This window comes from Hippichthys cyanospilos, chromosome 1 (genome assembly GCF_059441005.1).
Source record: "Hippichthys cyanospilos isolate Australia breed blue-spotted pipefish chromosome 1, RoL_Hcya_1.0, whole genome shotgun sequence".
NCBI classification, from domain to species: domain Eukaryota; kingdom Metazoa; phylum Chordata; class Actinopteri; order Syngnathiformes; family Syngnathidae; genus Hippichthys; species Hippichthys cyanospilos.
This window is the reverse complement of record NC_142369.1, coordinates 34,531,282-34,551,073: the sequence shown is the minus strand read 5'-3', so window position 1 is coordinate 34,551,073 and position 19,792 is coordinate 34,531,282. Positions and strand designations below refer to the sequence as shown.

Here is a 19,792-nt window from a genome sequence, read left to right as displayed (position 1 = left end):
AAACATACTGTAACTGTATTATTACTGTAATACAGCTTTTAAGATTCAAGCAAATAATAAACAACATTAACAACAATGATACTAGCTGACACTGTGTCACTGTGACCCTGTGATTTTCATAAAGTAAAAGTGCAATAATGCAATATAGTAGAAGTAATGTAGTAGTAGCATTTTCATACATCTAATACTCAATACATGCACTGCGATACACGTAATCTCTATCCACCTTTGCATTTTCTGTCTTGTTCCCACCCGGGTCATGTGTTACTAAAGGCTACCGCAGCTAATTTCATGAACAAGTATACGCCATGTTTTTTGGCAGTCAATTGTACTGAACATGTTATTGCAGACAAACAACCTTCTCCACTCATGGATAATTTCGAGTCTTTTAGAGTTTTTTTTCTATGTTTAGGCCACAATTCAAACCTTGAACTTCTTGTCTTGAGACATATCTGCCAACTACAAGTTTACTGCTCAGCCGACACTAATAATGATTAAGACTCTATAACTAAACCTAAAGTTGATATTAAGGATGATTGCTGATGTAACTAATCTCATTATGGGAATTTATCAGTCACTTTTGTTTTACAGATCGAGCTGTCTTCTGTTCTGTCTCAAGGCGAGGCAACTCTGTCATGTTTGGTCCAAAGAGGACAGGACCTAGCCGCAAGGTTAAGGGTCCTACAGGTGGATCACAGAGAGATTGCCTGTCTGAAATTCCTGCTCCTATTCAACCCTAGTGAGTCACTACAATAACTTATACCAACGTCTCAATAATAGTACTGCTTTAGTACTACTACTGTTTTGTACTAATAATTTATGTAAGTGATACATTGTAAAAGAAGTGGTTGATAAAAACAAATAAATAAATAAATAAATACATACACAATAATTTTCACTAGCAATTGGTCTTGGAATGTCTAAACTTGTCTTGATACACTCTGATTAACTTTTGTACTAATTTAACCATACAATGTTCTTTTTTAATTTTGGTCATTTTTTCTGTAAAATATGCTTTCTTGTGTTAGTGTTTCATCTTCACTACGTATTTTATCTGTGTTTTCCTGCAGCATAACAAAAGTAAAAAAGACATTGGGGAGTCTTTAAACTGTAGGATTTAAATGTGATAAGACATTGCCGCACTTCCTGACAATGAGCAGTACATAAGGTTTTCACCCTCTCCTTTTTCCTCGACCAAATTAAACTTAATTAAAATCCCAGTCTCATGAAAAGCGATTGTTAACAAAGACAACCTCCTCTATTGTCCACTAATGGCGTTCTAATAGGTCTATCATTTGATGGAAGGGCTGACATTCATGTAATGGCTTGCGCAGATGGATAGAGCATAGACGTGGCTTGCCCAGATTCCCAGAAGTGTTTGCTGTTTAGCACAGGCAAGATGGTAACAAAGGCCTTTGAATGGGGAGAGCACTTGTCATCGGTAGAAAATATTTGCTCTTTACTGGCGGCTTCTTTGCACTCATTCTCCTTTTCTTCATCCTTCGAGTCAGGTTTGTCAGGGGTAATTTAATTGCCCCTAAGCAGTTTGAAAGGATGATTCATAACATTGATTCAAAACATTTAATTACTGTGTGAATGGATTCTACAAGATGGGCTCAGCTGATGCTGAATGCCGGTCCACTGGAGGACTTAGCTATTCTCGCTCCCTTCCTCACTCCCGTCCTCCCTCTCACTCACAGATACACGCACAGGCACACACATAAATTTACTATCAATTGATGATAAGCGGCTAAAAAAATGGATTGATTGCTGGATGGATGGATGATGAGCATTTTATTTTATTTTTTTGCATCAGTCAGTGGCAAAACTATTGCAAAACTCTACACCCACAGTGTTTGGTCACTAAAGCCCCTATCTCACTTAGGTGTGAACATTGGTGAGTGTTGGCGAAGGTAGCAGCGAACGTTCATGAACATTTGCAACCTCGAATGAGATTAATTGAGCTGCTCCCTCCATGACGCTTGCCGACGTTTGCCCCTCAGTGAAATAGGGACTTAATCACGTTGGGTTTATAATGACATCACTTATCCTCACCGGTATTGTGGGTTTGCTGGAGCCTATCTCTGCTGACTTCAAGATACACCATGGACTCACCATAATGTCAAGCTGAATAGGGAGGTTTTCTTTTCTTTTTTTTTTTTTAAACATCTTTTTGAATGCTAAAAGCAGCTGATTCTAAAAGCAGACCAAGTGAAGCCCTGCTTTGGTGATCACGGTATGGATAGGGAATTTGGGGTATCATTGAGGAAACTCTGCCCCACCATTTGGGGGGAGTACCCAGAAGACCTCATATGGCATATGTTTCAAATTCCAGTCCTTGAGGACCGCAATCCTGCATGTTTTTGATGCTTCTGTCTTATACACACCTGATTTAATTTATGAGCTCATCAGCATGCTTGCAGGAGCTTTAAAATGATCCTAATCATTTGAATCAGGTGTGTTTAAGAGAGCAGAATCGAAAACATGCAGGATTGTGGCCCTCGAGGACTGGAGTTTGAGACCTATGTCCTATGGTGATGCAGACTCTGGGGTGTCTGAGGTGGGTGCTCTTTTATCTTTGAGGTTGAAATCATTGAGGGTAGTTCAAAAGCCTCGGTCGCAAGACCCCAGGGGTGCTTTGCGAATGTAATCCAAATTACAATTTGTATGTCGTTTTGCATCTTGTGTGCAGCCAAGTTTCTGGCTTGCAAATAAAAGCCGAAGTGGAAAAGGAAGGTTTATGTGCCAATGTTAAATAAAAAAAGAAGGGAAAAGAAGAGAAAAGGAACAACAAGGAGGAGAAGGTGATGGATAAGTAGGAGGAGGAGGAAGAGAAGGAGGAGGAGGAGGAGAGTTCTGCCCCACTCTGAAAACAGTGTAAAGAATCACATGGGGCACGATGATCAGTTTGGGGTTTGGATGGGCACAGTTATTCAATGCCTTACAATTCACCCACCACACACAAAAGAAAATGCCTGAAAAGAGATACTGCAATACAATAAAAAATATCACATTGGCGCTATGAAGAGAGCTAAAGAAAAAATGGACTGGAAAGTGTTGGATTCTTGCTATTTTCGTACTGTGCAAAGGTTGTGGCTCCCTCATTGTGTCCATGGTCGCTCAGGGTAATCGCTGCCTGAAATCCCGTTATTCTAACTCCGCCAACAAACGGCATGATGATGTTGTTGTTGATGGTGTGCCTGGATCGCTGTACTCATTGCTGCCCTCGCCTGCTTTCTATTCACTGCTAAGAGTGCATTTGTGTTTGCGTTTCAAAATGATAAATCGTGGCTCCAAAAAGAGTATGCTCCTTACTTATTCTTGTTGTGTCTGGTGAAAATCATCTTTGGATCGCAGTGGAAATTAATTGTTGGCAGCAGCCCCTTCTCGTGTTGACATGTATTTGCCCAAGTACTGTATATAAGATTCCACCATATTGTCTAAGAATTACCAATGGCAGATTCTCTCTAGCTCTTTGAAGAAACTGGTCTTAGGCTTCTGATGTATGTTCTCTCTGAGACACCATATTGCGTGAGTATCATAATGACTAGACATCATTAGCTGTCATCAAATACTATTTAAAGGTTGATCATTTCTAACCATAACCAAGGTGTTCTGGGGGGTTCAGTTTGGTGGCCTCAGTCAGTTTCTTTACGAGATGATGTGGCCCTGCTGGTTTTTATCAAATCATGATCATCAATGCTCACCGATGTCTTTCACAGGTTTAAATAAAAATCCACACTTTCGAATTTGTGATGATGGTCCTCAGTCAGAAAAGGGTGAAGTTGCATCTTCAAATTGAGGATGAGCTCCTGCCCCAAGTAAATATGTTTGAGTTTCTTGGGACATTTTTCACAAGTGAGGGAAGATCAATTGATGGCTCAATTTAGTGTCTGCATTGAAATACTGTTTACTGCTCCGTCTTGGTGTAGAAGAATCCGAGCTGAGCAGAAAAGGAAAGTTTAGGGGTTGCAAGCTTTAAGCTCAAAGAGCCATTTTGACCGGGTTTCCACAGATAAGACACCAGTGGGAGCCACAAACACTTTATTCTCACAATATTTATGGTAATGGGGCAAGTGGGAGGGTGGAAGCGGACAGACTCTGTTGGGCTTTAGCATCCAGAGGAGTTGCTTACAGCAGCTTTTGTTTGCCACGTTGTACCACTTTATTCCAATGAAAAGAAGCAAGCAAACTGAACCAATGTCTGAATCAATCCCTGTTCACAAACAGGGGCATTAAGATGAGATTTATTACGTGTTAAGAAATCTTCAATCGCTCCAGTTTGTATTGTCTACTTACCTGTGTTATCTAAATTTGAAATATCTACTTTAAATCTGGAAGGCCGCTCTTTATTTCCTTTTTACGTTCTCCGTTCGTCATATACAGTAACTTTTAACGGTGTTCATGGTTAGCGATGTTGTTGCCTTCTTGGTTTCAAGAAAAGAACTATCAGACTGACCCAATGTTTCCGTCACAAGCAGGGACATTAACATGACATTTATTTTGCGTTAAGAATTCTTCAAGCACTTTAGTCTTTAATATCTTACTTTGAAAATGTGTGCTTTTAATGTGGAAGGCCATGCTATGTTTCCGTTTCCTGTTTATACCTTCACTAAACTTATTGGCTGTATTGCGTCATGTTTCGTGTCCTGTCGCTTCTCAAACATCCTATAAATGTCGCCCTAACACCCAATCACACAAACGTCATTTACTGCAAATGCATCACTTGTCACACCATTCGCATAGTCGATCTCAACCAAGAATGATTTATTTAATCAACCAACGGAAAGCCACAACAAAAGGATAAAAGAGCCGCAGGTTGCCAAATCCCGGTCCAGCTCCTCCGGGGGACAATAAAGCTAAAAGCTAACTAACTGCAGACAGGCAATGGCAATCCGTGACTTTCAAACGTACGCCTTTGGTGATATCAGACTCTCAAATAAATACCCCTCATGCACACATGTACGCATTACTGGGCTACACAAGTTATTTTCCGGAGCATTTAAATGTCAATAAACCCGCATCAGTAATTAAAACTTATCATTATATGTGATGCTGTCAAAACTTGAAAAAGTCTTTAATCATTTAAAATAAATATCCACAAAAATTTATGAAGTCAAAATTGCAGTTTAGTATAAGAAGAACATCATTTTATTTCTTTCCTATTAATTCGATATATATATATATATATATATATATATATATATATATATATATATATATATATATATATATATATATATATATATATATTTGATATGAAATAAAATAACACAAACATATTAAAAATGAAACAATGACTGATGAAAATGCTATCACTTTTCAAAACAAACGGCGGTCACAATCAATCAGTGTTTTCAGTATCCCCTGATTTTTCTTCTTCCCTGTCTTCATTGCGGAGCTCTCCCTTTCCTTGTACAAAACTGGATATCCACCCCAAAAGTTTTTAAAAGCGCCATAGCGCGTGTATCCAGCCTTGTTTGGTGTCTCGTTTGTTCCTTAGTTAAACAATTTAAATTTGCAAATCGAGTGTAGCTCCAAACACCAAATGGATCCTTTTTTTATCCTGCAAACAAAAGGCATTCCAAGCAGAACAATTTGCCAGAGTTAGAGCTCCAGTGATAGCCCAGCCAGAAAAATGGCAAAGTCCACCTCACGCCCCTGGTAGCCAAGCCAGAAAAATAACCGCTCATAATTTGTTGATTGGAAGTGGCGGACAAAACAAAAATATAATTTATTGCAAACATTTCATTCTTATCCTTATAATCCTTACAAAAAATAACAAGTTCTTAAGATATAGTTCACTGTAATCATAAGTAATTTTGAACCGTACTTGAAAACTTGTAGTTATTTTTTCAGAAGAGGCACAGATGGTTGGCTGATCCAATTGGTGAAATGTTAAGAGGACATGGAAATTGAATGAGTGTGCATTAAACTTCATTAAAGGTGATGGTCTAATTTTGTTTATGTGACAAGCTGTCAAAAAGTTTTGTTCTACCTGGAGACTTGGTCCATAGGAAAAAGAGTAATCTTTACTGGTATGTTTTTATAAATATGACAACTTTAGAGGTGATGTCAGAATATCTGATGCTTGGAGAATATTTATTGCCTGGGACAAGCAGATTATTGGGGAAGTGTTCCTTTTCCCTCTTCATAAGAGGAATGCCTGCCTTGGGCTGTTGAACTACAAATGTAAATGTAGGATGCTTAATTGTTCTGTACTTCAAGTACATTTATTAGACATGCTGGATCCTCACCTTCTCCAACAGGTCTTTAACCAGTGTTGGGCAAGTTACTTCAAAACAGTGATGCATTATTTATTGCTTATTACTATCATTTCAAAGTATTTAGTTACATTACAATAATACTGTATTTGAAATGGCATAATACTGTATTTGAAAAGGCATTACACTACAATTGCATTACTTTTATATTACTCTCATCAGCATAACTGGAAATATGGATATGCCATTCTAAATGTAACTCATTACGCTCATTACACATCCAGTGAAAGGTTCACTTAAGACTAAACCTTCAAAGACAAGATAAAAAAAAACAACTTTTTTCGTTTTTTCGTTAATCCCTTTATTACTTAGCTTCACAGCATTGTGATGCATTGTTTATGCTGTAGGCAAAAAGTTAGCGCAATTTACAATTTCAAAGTTAGTATACACATTGAGATCAGGTGGCAGGTTCGAGACATATTGTTGTGCTGTTACCTTCCACGTGTGATGGTGACGCGTGGGTGGATATAGTCACACGACAAAAGTTCCTCCTTCATGCACTTTACTCTCCAATACGCACTGGGGTTAGAACCATAGGAACATTCTTTCAGTTGAAGTGTCCATACAGTGAGCTGTGAGTACCATACAACAACAAGAGAACAATCACTCGTCTTGTGATGACAACCGGTAACTGGGTACAAATGTGTCATATAATGATCAAACTTGACTCGGAAAACTAAAACAAGGAATATTCATAGGTTATTAGCATTTTAGCTGCATTACAATATGCTTCAAAAATACAGTGGAACCCCGTGTTACAGTGTCCCTGATTTAAGTTATTAACATGTTGTGACGTGAAATAGTTTTTTTCATCTTCTCTTTATGAAATTTTCCCGGTTATGCGACCAAAACAACTGTCATGACCCTAGGGGCTTGGCTGTATTTGTGATGTTTCGTCTCCACTACAGGCATTTTTAGGTAATTGCACTTATTTACTTTTGCAGCCTAACTGCTTCCATGCAGCGCCTGACTACAATGCTGGTCTGCTATTGGTCGGCTTCTCCTCACGGAGATGGTGGTCTGCTATTGGTCGGCCTCACTTGTTTCAAAAATGGCGGAAGGGTTACCAGGGTTAATACAAAATCTTTTATTGTATTTTAATCACTTTATTACTTATCTTCACATAATAGTGATGCGTTGTTTATACATTAAGCAGACACATTTGGTGCATTCCAAATTTTTAATGTTAATATTCAAATTCAAGTTCAGTCGGTGAGGTTAGGGACAGAGGTTTGAAAAATAGATGGTTTCGGTGGGGGTGATGTTAGCAGTTTTTTTGTATGCTTCATCTAGATACACATTGACCAGAACTAATTGTAGACTATTATTAGTAGCAATGGCACAAAGAAAATTAGTGTTAGCTTACCTTATCATTATTGCTAGTTGTGACAGGGATTCTGCTGACCAGGTTTCAAAATGCTGGCGAGAAAGCGGCAGCATATCTTCTACGTACGACATACTCCGCCACGAGTCTCCTGACCTCTTGAGGTGGAAGTGGCACCCCTGAGCGAGAGAACAATAATGTTGCCTGCTTTGTTTTATCCCCACTCTCAATTCTCTGCATGCTTTCTTTTAGTTAACTCCACTTTACTATGGCTTTGCTCTAAATGTTTTATCAAATTACTGGTGCTATATGGCAAAGTGGACAGATCCTTAGGTGTTGCGCCCAAAGTGCACATAACTATTAGATTCTTCTCGTCTTTATCTCTGACAAGCTGAAAGTAATGGGTGTATGTCCATCTTGTGTATGTCTTGTCCATATTGAATCTGTTTTCTGCTGCTTTCGTTCACATCTCTGCAGTCGTAGATACTACTAACAAAATGTTAATATTTTGCCCTGGATTTTTCTCCTCCAATCATGTGGTGTTTTTGGGAAATTTGGGAAAAAAAACAAAAACACTACTTTCAGGTTAAAAATGCATTGTAATGCAGTGCAATTGCTTTCGTTTTCACCAAGTAAAATATTACTATTTTTTGTGTGCAATGCATTACATTACCGGGTTACAACAAAAAGGAATGCAATACAGTAATTGCGTTACTTTTGTAATACATCACTCCCAACACTGTTTATAACATGATGCACAGTGCCACAAATGACTACAACACACATTTACGTTCCTTCAGCCTTAACTTATGTTCCTGTATGCAGATGTGAAGCTTTTGGAGAACCAGGCATTTGTGGAGGGCGTTCAGGAGCAGGTGAATGGCGCTCTACTGGAGTACACCTTGACCACCTACCCTCAATTTCAGGAGAAGTTCAGCCAGTTGGTTGTGCGAATTCCTGAGCTTCGCTCCCTCAGCACACAAGCTGAAGACTATTTGTGCTACATGCATCTGAGTGGAGAGGTGCCCTGCAACAACCTGCTGATTGAGATGCTCCACGCCAAGCGAGCATGCGTGTGAGGAATGCAGACGAATTGTTTCACCACGTTGTGTGTCTTGGTGAGAGTACAGCGAGACCTACAGTACAGTAGGTGTGGGATCAAAGTCAGTAATGAAAGTGGACTACATGTTAGCTCATCTTTGTGAGCATTTTTATAGCCGGAGAGATTCTTGTGCGTTTGATATGGCCTCATCTGTGTTTCAGATTGTTTTGAGCATTAAATGTAATTGTTTGTAAACTTACGTGACTTCTGGTTTGGATCGTAACAAATCTGAATGACGTCAAATTTTGTGGCGATGAACAATATCCACTCCCTTAATTCAAATCAAATGTTGAAAACATGTTGCCCCCTTGCTTTCAAATCAGCACTGATAACCACTGACAATTGCATGGAATGACAATGATAATATTGTTGGATGTTCAAGCACTATTTTATCATAGTAAACTGTGCTGATGAGGGTGATGCTCATCCATCACAAAGGATGGCACCATCAGCCAGTTAACCCCCTTTTGAAGGATGGCCTTGTGATTAACTGTGCCCTTTTTATGACATATTTTATGATCTCTTTTTAAATAATTCAATTTTGGTGTACAGTAGTTTCTTTTGAAACGATCAAAAACACATGTGGGTTTCTGATTCTAAGATTCTGCTGTCATTAGGTAATAATACTGATAATATTACAGGTGAGAACATTCTGAATTGAATGTGCAGTGTCATTTGGTCACATTTCATAGGCGGTATAAACTGATTCCACTCGAGATTTTAATACAGTGACAACATAGCAAACGAAAGAAAAGTAGGATGAACTCAGTTTCTCTTCCTTACATTCCTGTTTTATGTGAAACAGGGAACGGAAGCAAGTTATACATTTTCAAAATGTGATTTGGATTTTCAAATACTGATCTACAGTGTGCCTAAAGAAAAATAAACATTTTTACCATGGAATTATAGAGTAGCTATGCTAGTCAGACATGAAAACACTACGAGTCAGCAATGGGATATTATCGAATTAATATTTCCTGTCTCGGCTATCAGCTTCTAGGCTGTCATCTTCAAGTAAGGTATTCAGAAATTCCATATCAAATTTACAAATAATGGAAACACTTTAAATTTTCCTTCAAAAAGGCCTAGATTACTGTTAAAGCAAAGCATTTGGCCACACTGGGTTATCATACAAATGCATATTGGTGATGTGGAAAAAGATTATCATACAAATTGAACACGTTTACCTGTTTAAAATAATGTCATAAACAGTAGCACTCATGTTGGTTGGTTGTTGGTTTTAAACAATGTCAATGTCGCCAAAATATTTATTAGCTTATTCTATGTTTGTTTGCTGCAACATTTTTCCATTTACCAGCTTTCGTACCAAGTGTTTTAAAGTCAGGTTAACAACAAGTTGGACCTAATTTAAGATCCGAATAATGGCTCTCATAATGCAGAATTTTGTTCGTTTGTGAAAGTCATCGATGTGGTACCTGTGGCACTTACTGTGTTAAAAAGTAAGCGAGGCTCATAATTAATAAAAAAAAGAAAAAGGAGATCATACTCTGGGTACATGGGCACATCCAGAGCCAGTGATATTGTCAATGCCATCCGTTCTCAGTAATTGTGAAGCGAACACAAAATAAAAGGTTTTTGGAAGGTAATAAAGTTCACGATAGACATTTGAAATCATTCCTTTATATATTAAATGTCCAAACATTTGTGACATTCGAGACAATCGTTAAGTCTGCCTTAATGCCAATGTTATCCACATAATGACAATGTCATGCACTTTGATTTCCAATTGAGGCAAGAACTTGTCAACATGATGTACATGATGTATATTTTCTTTGTGAAGTGATAAAATTATTATTCATTTCATTCTAAAGAAGTTCTCATTTTTTGTCAGGGCTACTATCGTGGAACAGATGTCCTTGATATTGGTTGTTTTTTTTTTGTCCAACTATAGGTTGACCATCTGTTCCATGTTCAAGTGTTTTTCTGCCAAAAGAGACAATGACTGACCAAAGCATTTTGTTTAGTTTCAATTTTATTGTAATAGTATCACACCAATAAAAGTCAAGAAAATAAAGCTGCACTTACGAGTTGGCTATTTTTTGCCACTTTGAAAAGTGCCCATATTATTTACAACTATCGCAGCAGTCATGTTGTGGCTGTTTTAGCCTTGTCTGACGTTTTACAATACATAACAGATACCTTCTCTTCATCTAAAACAGTAATGCTCAGCAAAACAAACAAAATTCATAACATTTAACATTTTAACATTTACAGTCAAATTAATCAGACTCCTCAAATGTCTCACTCAAAATCAGACATCTGAGTCAATCGTTAAGTGTAAGGATGATGCCCAAAAATGCAATCAATGACTACAACGTGGCACATGATAAAAATGAGTTTGACACCCGTGGCGTACACAAATACTAAGTAGTCTGTGTTGCAACTCTTTGAACTCATGGACAAGATGGATAGCATAGTGTTAATGATTTAATGATGCCATTATTGAAGAGCAATATCTAAGTCTGAAGCTAATATTGGGAGACTTGAACAAACATGAACAAAATAGAGAATTTTTTTTAGATGTATAGTAGGCTAGCACACACAATTCAAGTTTGCCAGAGTTGCTGTCTGAGCAAAGCTGAAATAATCATGAACATAACTTAAGGATAAACAATTTGATCAGAGCTGCAATTAAGGCTGAACTGTTTATGACAGTGAATATGCATCTATCTTTGGATTTGGGCATTTTAATGAAATCATATTGGAATCAGATTGACTCACATGGTTGAGAAAATGTTATGTAATATAAATGTAATCAATAAATCACTTGCAAAGTCAGAAGACCTTTCTTATGGTACAGCATACACATAAACAGTCCAGTATATTTTAGATTTTTGATAAATCTACCATACATATGGTAATCTGGTGCTCTGTCAATATGACTCAACAACACATTGTGAAACAGCAGGTTTTGGAAATGTAAAATAAATAAATAAAATGAAATAAAAAATCTTTATTAATATGTTTTTATTTGCCTGTATTGGAAAAAAATATCCATTTTAAGGCCATGCCAATATATTTCATTTTAGTATGGAGTAGAGCAGTTTTTTTTTGTTGTTTTTTTTATCAGTAAGTAACAGTAAATCTGTCGCTGCGATTGCACAGCTCACTTGAGATCATACCACAGAGGGTCAATTGGATTTAGGTCTGAGTTATGAATATACAAGTTCAACCATTTCCTTCGTGCAAGTGAAGTGGCCCCTTTTTGCTCGTTTTTTCACACTTTCATGATTCACCAAAGGTGTGTTTTTCTGTGGCGTATATAACGCATCTTTGGAGATATAGGCAAAACGGTTGATTTTTTTTCTCCATTCATGCTTTTGTATGATTTTAAACTTCTTCTGTATGTATACGGTACATCCATCTGCCCACCCATTCAGTGGGCAAGAGCAGGGTCTAGCCCTACACTGGTTGACAGCCAGTCGCAGGGTCCATACCGACAAAGAATCCCTCCTTGAAGACTTAATTGTTGATACTTGTGAATTATAGGACAGGTCTTCAATGAACCTGACATGACTGTTTTAAGAATGTGGGTGGAAGTACCTAAAAAGAAATCCACACATGCTATGGCAGACATGCAAACGGCACACTAGAAGCGTGTCTGCTTACACAATCATTAATATTAGTTGTATGATTATCAATATGTAGCTACTAGTGCTGGGTATTGTGTCTTAAAAGTGTATTACGATATATTGAAATACAGCAAAGGCGTATTGCGATACATATTGAAAAAAAAAACAACTATGGCATTTATATATATTAGCAATGACTGAAAAAAAATAGAAGGAAATTATTAAAACAGACCAATTCTATTTATTCTTTTCAGAAGCCATACACCATTAACATCAACTTTTAAGGAAAAAAAAAAAAATCTATTTTTCAAGCATGCCCTTGGCTATGCTAATATGTCCACAGCAATTGGGAATGCTCTTTCAGATGGCACTCATGTGGCACAGGATACTTGTAACAGTAAGCGAAACCGATCTGAGACGTTAAAAAAACAACAACATGTTATTATAATTGATTAAATACAGTGAAACCTTGAGATATGGTTGCTTGTGTACAGAATTTTCTCTTGAAAGGTCAAAATTCCCACTTGAGTTAAAGACAACATGAGATTCTACTGCTCGTTAATATGGCTGGGGAGTGGATATTATTGCGCTTCTCTGGAACTTACTATGGATGACTTGAACTCTATGTGGGTGAGGAGAAAGAAGCCCAATATACAACTAGAACGGCAGATGTTATCTTCATTCCATAAATGTTTCTTTTCCTGCTGTTTGCCCTCCTCATCTTCTGTCACTAGCTTTGGAACATGGCCTCACTCAAAAGGTCATGTATTGTAACATTTAATGTGGTGATTTTGAAGCGCTCGGAATGATTTACATGTAAAACCCGATTCATAATATGACAAAATTATGATACAAATGCAAAAGTTTTTAAAAAAACAAAAGTATGGAAATAAGGCATTTCAAAACCCATAAGAGATAAACAGTATTTGAAACTGAACGTTGTATTGCAATACGCGTATCGCGTCACTTTGTATCGCAATATATCGATATTATCGCGCAGCACTAGTAGCTACATTCATAATATATGGACATAAAAAATAACGGCAAAGTAAAACAGCTAAAGTCATAATCTAATAGCATAGCCTTAGCTTTTTTACAAGCAGAGAAAAAAAAACAACCATAATTCAAAGCTACATAAGATTTACTTTCACACATTCTGATCACAGTCCAAAGTTAGAAGCACTTGGTTTATTAAATCAAAAAAACAATAATTGACTCTTTTCTAGTCATATTGTGGGTCTAAAAAGGAAATAGCAGAGCAGGAATTTTTTGAAAAGCCTCAAACTAATGTTTACATATGCAGTTTTGACTTGATTAGCAAACTTGACATTTAGTGCTTTAGAACATTTCCAACATGATCCAACCTCTGTATATCAGCATTATCAGTGGTGAAGGTGGTGCATTTATTTCAGTTGAAGGTATGTCTGGTACAAAATTGTTTTTTTAATTGGTAATTTTATCCAGTCTGATACCTTTCAACATTTTGATACAGTTTACACTCAGGGGACCAAAGGTTTTTATGGAAAATGCGACTGAAAAAGTAACCCTAACCCTTTAATCAGGAATGAATGAGTGAGACGCTAATTCTTACGTAACAGGATTTTGATTTATTCATTATGAAGACTGCACATAAGAAAAAAAAACTGCTCTCTTCCCAAAAGACTTTACATTTTTTCAGATAAAATGTTGAAGGTTCATTAACTGTGAAATGCATGATGTAGTTTTTACATCATAAAAAACGTCACATTTTACAGGTGTAGTTTACCCTTTCTGCTAGAATGTGATCAACACACACAACCATCTGCAGCTTCCACTTACAATATTTATGACACAAATTATTATGCAACAGTTTTATTGAATCTGGATGGAAATGGTGACGATGGAAATATGCCATTTTAATATGCTTCTGAGCAGAATTCTGTCTTAAACAAAACTTACTCAACAAAAAAATCAATACTGTCTGATCATATGAGATGTACATGATAATACTGCTGCTTCCTCATTACATTTGGAAAGTTTGAGCAAGTAGTAATTGGGACTATTACAGCAACCAGAGACTATTGATTTGTGTCCCGTTCTACACAATAATCTAAAACAAAAAGAAGCATGTTATGTCCTGAATGTATGCAATACCTGGGCAGGGCTCTGTCAAGATGTTTGTTTATTCATTTATCTGAGCTGAGAACCAAACATATGCAGCGTATATGCAAAGGTGGAGCACTTCATCTTTTATGTGGTGTTGCATTTACACCAGCAAGACCTGTGTATATGTGTGTAGTAGTGGTGCACTCAATTTGTGCGTCCAGTTCTACCATCTTTCAATGTGATCCAAGGTTACAATGTATTGAGTATCAGGATGGGACTCCATTTTCGGTTCAACAACCTGTGGTAAAATACAGAGAAGAGCATTAACTATGACTATATCAGAATATGATGTTTTGGTATTGCGTGTGTGCAAGTGTGTTTGCATACAAAAGAGAAAACAAGAAGGGAGGGCAACTGAAAAGCAGAGTGAGAGAGAGAGCAGGTGTTGGAGTGGTTAATAGCTAATGCTGTGAATAGCCAGACATGGCCATTGCTGATTAGTGGAATGAACTTCTTCTTTGTCTCATTTGTCAACAATGAACACCCAGGAGCACTCCAGCATCCAGCAGGCGTTCTTCACAGACGCTAAAACATTAATGAATCAATTTCAAACTTGGTTCATGTCAGTGATGGGCAAATCGCCACTATTGAAAGCGACTTAACCCTTTGCACCATCTGCTGCTTTCTAATTCGGGGCCGAAAAATACACAGTGAGTTCTACACACGGGCCTAATGATGTGCACGACACAGGTGAATAAAGAGACAAAATTACATTTGGCCTTCTTTAGCCTTGGTGCAAGCCTTTATAATGGTATAAGTCTTCAAATTTGGTATTCAGTGATTCATTTCCCCCTTTACAGAAATCAATGAACAAATCAAACAAAACAACATCAAAACAAACAAGCAATCAACTGCTGCTACTGAACATGTACATATTTAACGACAGAAATCTCAATCAAAAAATTCTGACCATAGTATGTTGTTGGCAGCCTCAAACGTTTATGAAAAATAGTAGTGGATACTTTATGTGGTTGAAAGTAAGGACCTGAATCGTGATGTAAAACAGATGGCCCGTGGGCCGGTCCTGGCCCACAAATGGGTTCATTTCGGCCCGCGAGGTGATTTTTTTTTTAAAGTATAAAAATGGACTGAATTGTTTAATAAATTAAAACCTTGAAATGTTTTATGATTAACAGTAGTGTTAACATTTTATGATTAAGAATTATGTTGTACTTGTTTTATTTTGGACAGTATTAAAAAGAATAATACATTTGAAGTTGACATTTTATTTACATAAATATATAGCATTTTATTGGTCTGGCCCATTTGGGAATAATTTTGCTCCATGCGGCCCACAAGCTTAAATTTGACATCCCGTGCAAATAAACCGGGAAAATAATCATTTGTTATTTTTCCACTGACCCTTGGGTGGTACAAAGAAGAAGGCACAGAAAATCAGAGAGTGAAGCTTTGCAAACAACAACAATATTTCAGACACATTATTCTATTGTTTTTGTCCTCATTGATGGTTGGGGAAAAAAGATTGTACCTGATGGTTTGAAAGCTGTAAGTTGTACCACCTGTTAAATTCAAAACAACAGACGCAAATAGCAATTGGTGAAATGACAAAAACTACAAAAAAATATTAACTATCATTACACTTGTAGTAGAAACCTATTGCTTACCTGATTTCCTGGAGCTGGTTTCAATGAGAAACATACAAAACTTTCTTTTCGGAAACTCTCTGCAAGACAAAAAAAAAATCAGCTATCACTTTTTTTCCTAAAAATAACAATTATAAATTCAAAGTATTCAAATAGGTCATTAGACCTTGATGTTTCATATCAAATTGTTTTGAGTAAGACAGTCTGAATACCAATGAATTCTGAAGAGAGTAGTTGTGTTCACACAACACAGAGAGGCAGACAACACGGATGGAAGCATGAAAGGGAGATGCCAGGTAATGAGGTGGGCACAGAGTGTTGCGGCCCTGGGCAGGGATGGTAAGTGAATGCAGTTTTCCTGATTTCTTTTTTTCCTCATACACTTTCTTAAAGTACGAAAAAAAAAGAAAAATCCCCTGGGGTCATATGTGACACATTACACTGCACCACACACTTCAGGTGTGCCCACCCTAGCATTTTGGAAGGGCTGCTGTAGCGAGAGTCTTAATAGTAATCGTGTTTGCAAGCTGGGTCCTTACGCAGGAGTAAGTAAAGTTTTATACTCAAAAAGGGTAAACATCGTTTAATTAATTTTACATGTATTGCAGTTCTGTTCAAATAGACAGGGTTTCATTCAAAATTTGACAATGCAAAACAAAGAACCTACCATTCTTGATAACGAGCGAATTGGAACTAGAACTGGGGGGTCCAGAAGTCTCGCTGGTTTCAGGACTAGAATGGGGGGGTGGGCTGCGGTCCCAGGACCTTATGGGTGCTCTCTGAGAAGGTATGAAGGTGGTTGGCTGGGAACAATTCTGTTATAACATACATATAAAACAAAAAGCAAAAACCAAAACAAACAAAATGATGAGTCAATGAAATGAGTAAAAAGAAAATAGGTCACGACTTATTTCATGGTGAAACAGAATGAACAAACTTTGGATTAATCATTTGTTTTCAATTACAAAGAATTACCACAAACAATCGCTGAAATAAATCATTATACTGTATTTCTGTCACCCTTACTCCTCACCTGCAACCCACAGCTGCTACTTCAACAGATGTTCAATAAGATTCTGATCAGGGCTCTTCAGAAGTCAGGTTTTTTTACCTTCTTACCCATTTAATTAGCTTTGTATTTTAAACCATTAAACCAACCTGACCTACGGTGACCACCCTGGCTAGCCACCCCCACATGTAGGGGATTTTGATTTGAGCACTGATTTTTTTTTTTTTTTAATTAGCTGCCATTTCCACATAGCTATAGTATTCTCGAACTTGTTACTAGTCTACCACAAGTCATTTAGAATTGTGAAGAATGTAGTAATTTAGAATTTAAAGAATTAAGACATTTTTGTGTCACTGTGAATTAGATTTGATTTCTGTACGATTTAAATGAATGAGCAACTGATCACAGTTTGTCAAATGGCATCGGCCAGCATTAAGTAAGTAAGTAAGGACCAAGTTTGGCTGTTAGCTAATAAATAAGTGCATTTATTCTATATTTTGACCTATTCTGGTTTGGTGATGCGCATGATGGGCAATGTTCTGAATATATTTTATTTCACAAAAACTGTGGATTGTATGATGAGGAAGAACACGCACATGCACGCCACTTGCTGAAAACTTTCTGGAAGCATCCCTGTGACCTGTGACCAATAGAAGACCTTGATCATCTTAAATGTTCAATGCAAGGCACTTCAATTACCATATTTTCCGTACTATAAGGCGCACCCAAAAGCCTGACTTTTTTTGAAAGGCTGACAGTGCGCCTTATAATCCGGTGCGCCTTATTTATGGATAGTATCATGTGCTGACTGCATCAACTATAGTTTATGCTTAAAACATCCAGTTCAAACCGACCTGGCCTGAGGGTATTAAAGCCGACTCGGCTTTAACTTGATTTTCAGGCCCAACCCGATTTTTTTTTTTTTGAGGACTTAAGAGTGTGTGGCACCATACTCATGTTTGTCGTTTAAATTTCCCTGACTTTCGTTTATTCGTAACTTCTATGTGCTCCATATCGAAATAGCGGGTCACAAATACATAATGCATGCCTGTCACGGTGGGGCATGCCGTTTTGAGGAGGTGCGGGATGCGGGAAAGGCGGAACCAATAAAAAGCAGGACTGACTGGGGTAAGGCTCAAGAGAGGGTGATATAATAACAACAAAGGCAGGGTTGAAAGAACCGAAAAATACAAAGTACAAACAAAAAAACGCTAAACAGAAGCTTACTGGGGGCAACAAGGAACGGGAGGCAGCACAGGAAGGACGGGATCAGGGCAGCGCGAGGTAAGACGGCGAGGGGAAGACATACAAAGACCCGACAAGGGATGAGGCAAAACACCGGGGCTTAAATACTATCAGAACTACTGAAGACGCAAGACACCTGGGAACAACAAGGGGCGGGGAAACTGACTGGAGGACACACACGGGTGACAGGTGAGGTTAATTACAGTAATGACACGCGGGGGAAAACACAGTGAACCTATAACTTAAACTAAACAACCCAAAACTCACAACAAAACACAGACAGATCATGACAATGCCGAGGAAAAAAGTTAAAAAGACGCCGGCGCCACGTCTTCACCTGCGCTTGGCTCCTCACTCAAACCGTTGCAAGTTTGTCATTTAAATTTCCCTGACATTCGTTTATTCATAAATTCTTTGTGCTCTATATCTAAATAGCTGGTCAAAAATATATAATGCATGACATTTTTTTAGAAACTCGGCCATTCATTGATGGTGCGCCTTATAATCTGGTGCGCCTTATAGTGCGGAAAATACCGCACATAATCAAACCCTGTGTTTGACATAAGATTTAGTTCTTTTTCAGTATGCTTCCTTTTTTTCTGTAATCATATGACTGATGTGACATGCCATTTATTTTAGTGGTTATTTCACCTTTCTGATATTAAAAGGTCCCCAAAATGGTACATACAATTGTAATGGTATCACAATTAGAGGAGAATAATTTAGAAAGGTAAGTAACTTCATTTAATTATGGCATGACCACAACCCATGTTACATTTTAGGCACTTACGGTGAAGGATAAGGCTTTTCTCTTTTCCTTGATCCTCTTTATGGCATTCCTCACCTAAACGAGAAAACACATGTTGGTAACTCTTCATGTATAAATACTACGCAACTTAATAATTTGTTGTAGTAACTGACAATGTCGGTAACATGAATGAGCTGCCAACTTACCTCACTGTTGTAAACAGCATATACTAAAAATATATACAGGCCCTGTGGAAGATCAGACAAACACACATTTCAGGGAGGAACTGCATGGCTAAAAATATCATACACACTATGCAGTATTTACAGACTCACTCCCACACCCGATTTTTTGCTTCTGCAACTGCAAAAGATGCATTTCCTCTGTCCAGCCGGTACCTGTCAGCGGCCTCCAGATTCTCACTGGCAAAAAAGGCCCAAATACGACCCCTTCTTTCAGCTTGATGGCATTTCTTACCGCTGGTGTCCACCAGTGGGCTTGAGGATTGAAGTTATGACAGGGACTGACCAGTTTACAGGCACAATTCTGATCAGCTGCCTCACTAATAGACACGCAGAAAATGGTCCACTCTGACTCAATGTCCCTAGCTACCCTCGGGATGTGGTAGAAACTTGGGAGGTGGAAGTTGAAACACCTATGGTCACGAGCTCTGGGTCATGACCGAATGAACGAGATCCCAAATACAAACGGCCGAAATGAATTTTCTCTGCAGGGTTC

General features: G+C 37.8%; 2 protein-coding genes across 4 annotated transcripts in view; one reads left to right on the top strand and one right to left on the bottom strand.

Moving 5' to 3' along the window:
- The window catches only part of LOC148430198 (nuclear receptor subfamily 5 group A member 2-like), a 31,055-nt gene extending 20,304 nt beyond the window's left edge, over window positions 1-10,751 (top strand). The window contains exons 6-7 of the mRNA XM_088413990.1: window positions 592-739; window positions 8,434-10,751. Of these exons, the coding sequence (XP_088270116.1) occupies window positions 592-739; window positions 8,434-8,687 (402 nt within the window). The 3' untranslated portion in view covers window positions 8,688-10,751. The remainder of the gene's footprint in view (window positions 1-591; window positions 740-8,433) is intronic.
- The window catches only part of adgrd2 (adhesion G protein-coupled receptor D2), a 56,602-nt gene continuing 47,501 nt past the window's right edge, over window positions 10,692-19,792 (bottom strand). For 2 of the 3 annotated variants that reach the window (XM_088413961.1, XM_088413972.1), the window contains 6 exons: window positions 19,261-19,302; window positions 19,097-19,150; window positions 16,720-16,867; window positions 16,074-16,132; window positions 15,938-15,968; window positions 10,692-14,686 (listed from right to left, as the gene is read on the bottom strand). In XM_088413961.1, coding sequence (XP_088270087.1) covers window positions 14,679-14,686; window positions 15,938-15,968; window positions 16,074-16,132; window positions 16,720-16,867; window positions 19,097-19,150; window positions 19,261-19,302 — 342 coding nt within the window. In that variant the 3' untranslated portion in view covers window positions 10,692-14,678. The remainder of the gene's footprint in view (window positions 14,687-15,937; window positions 15,969-16,073; window positions 16,133-16,719; window positions 16,868-19,096; window positions 19,151-19,260; window positions 19,303-19,792) is intronic. The other variant, XR_015865487.1, reaches the window with a different exon arrangement.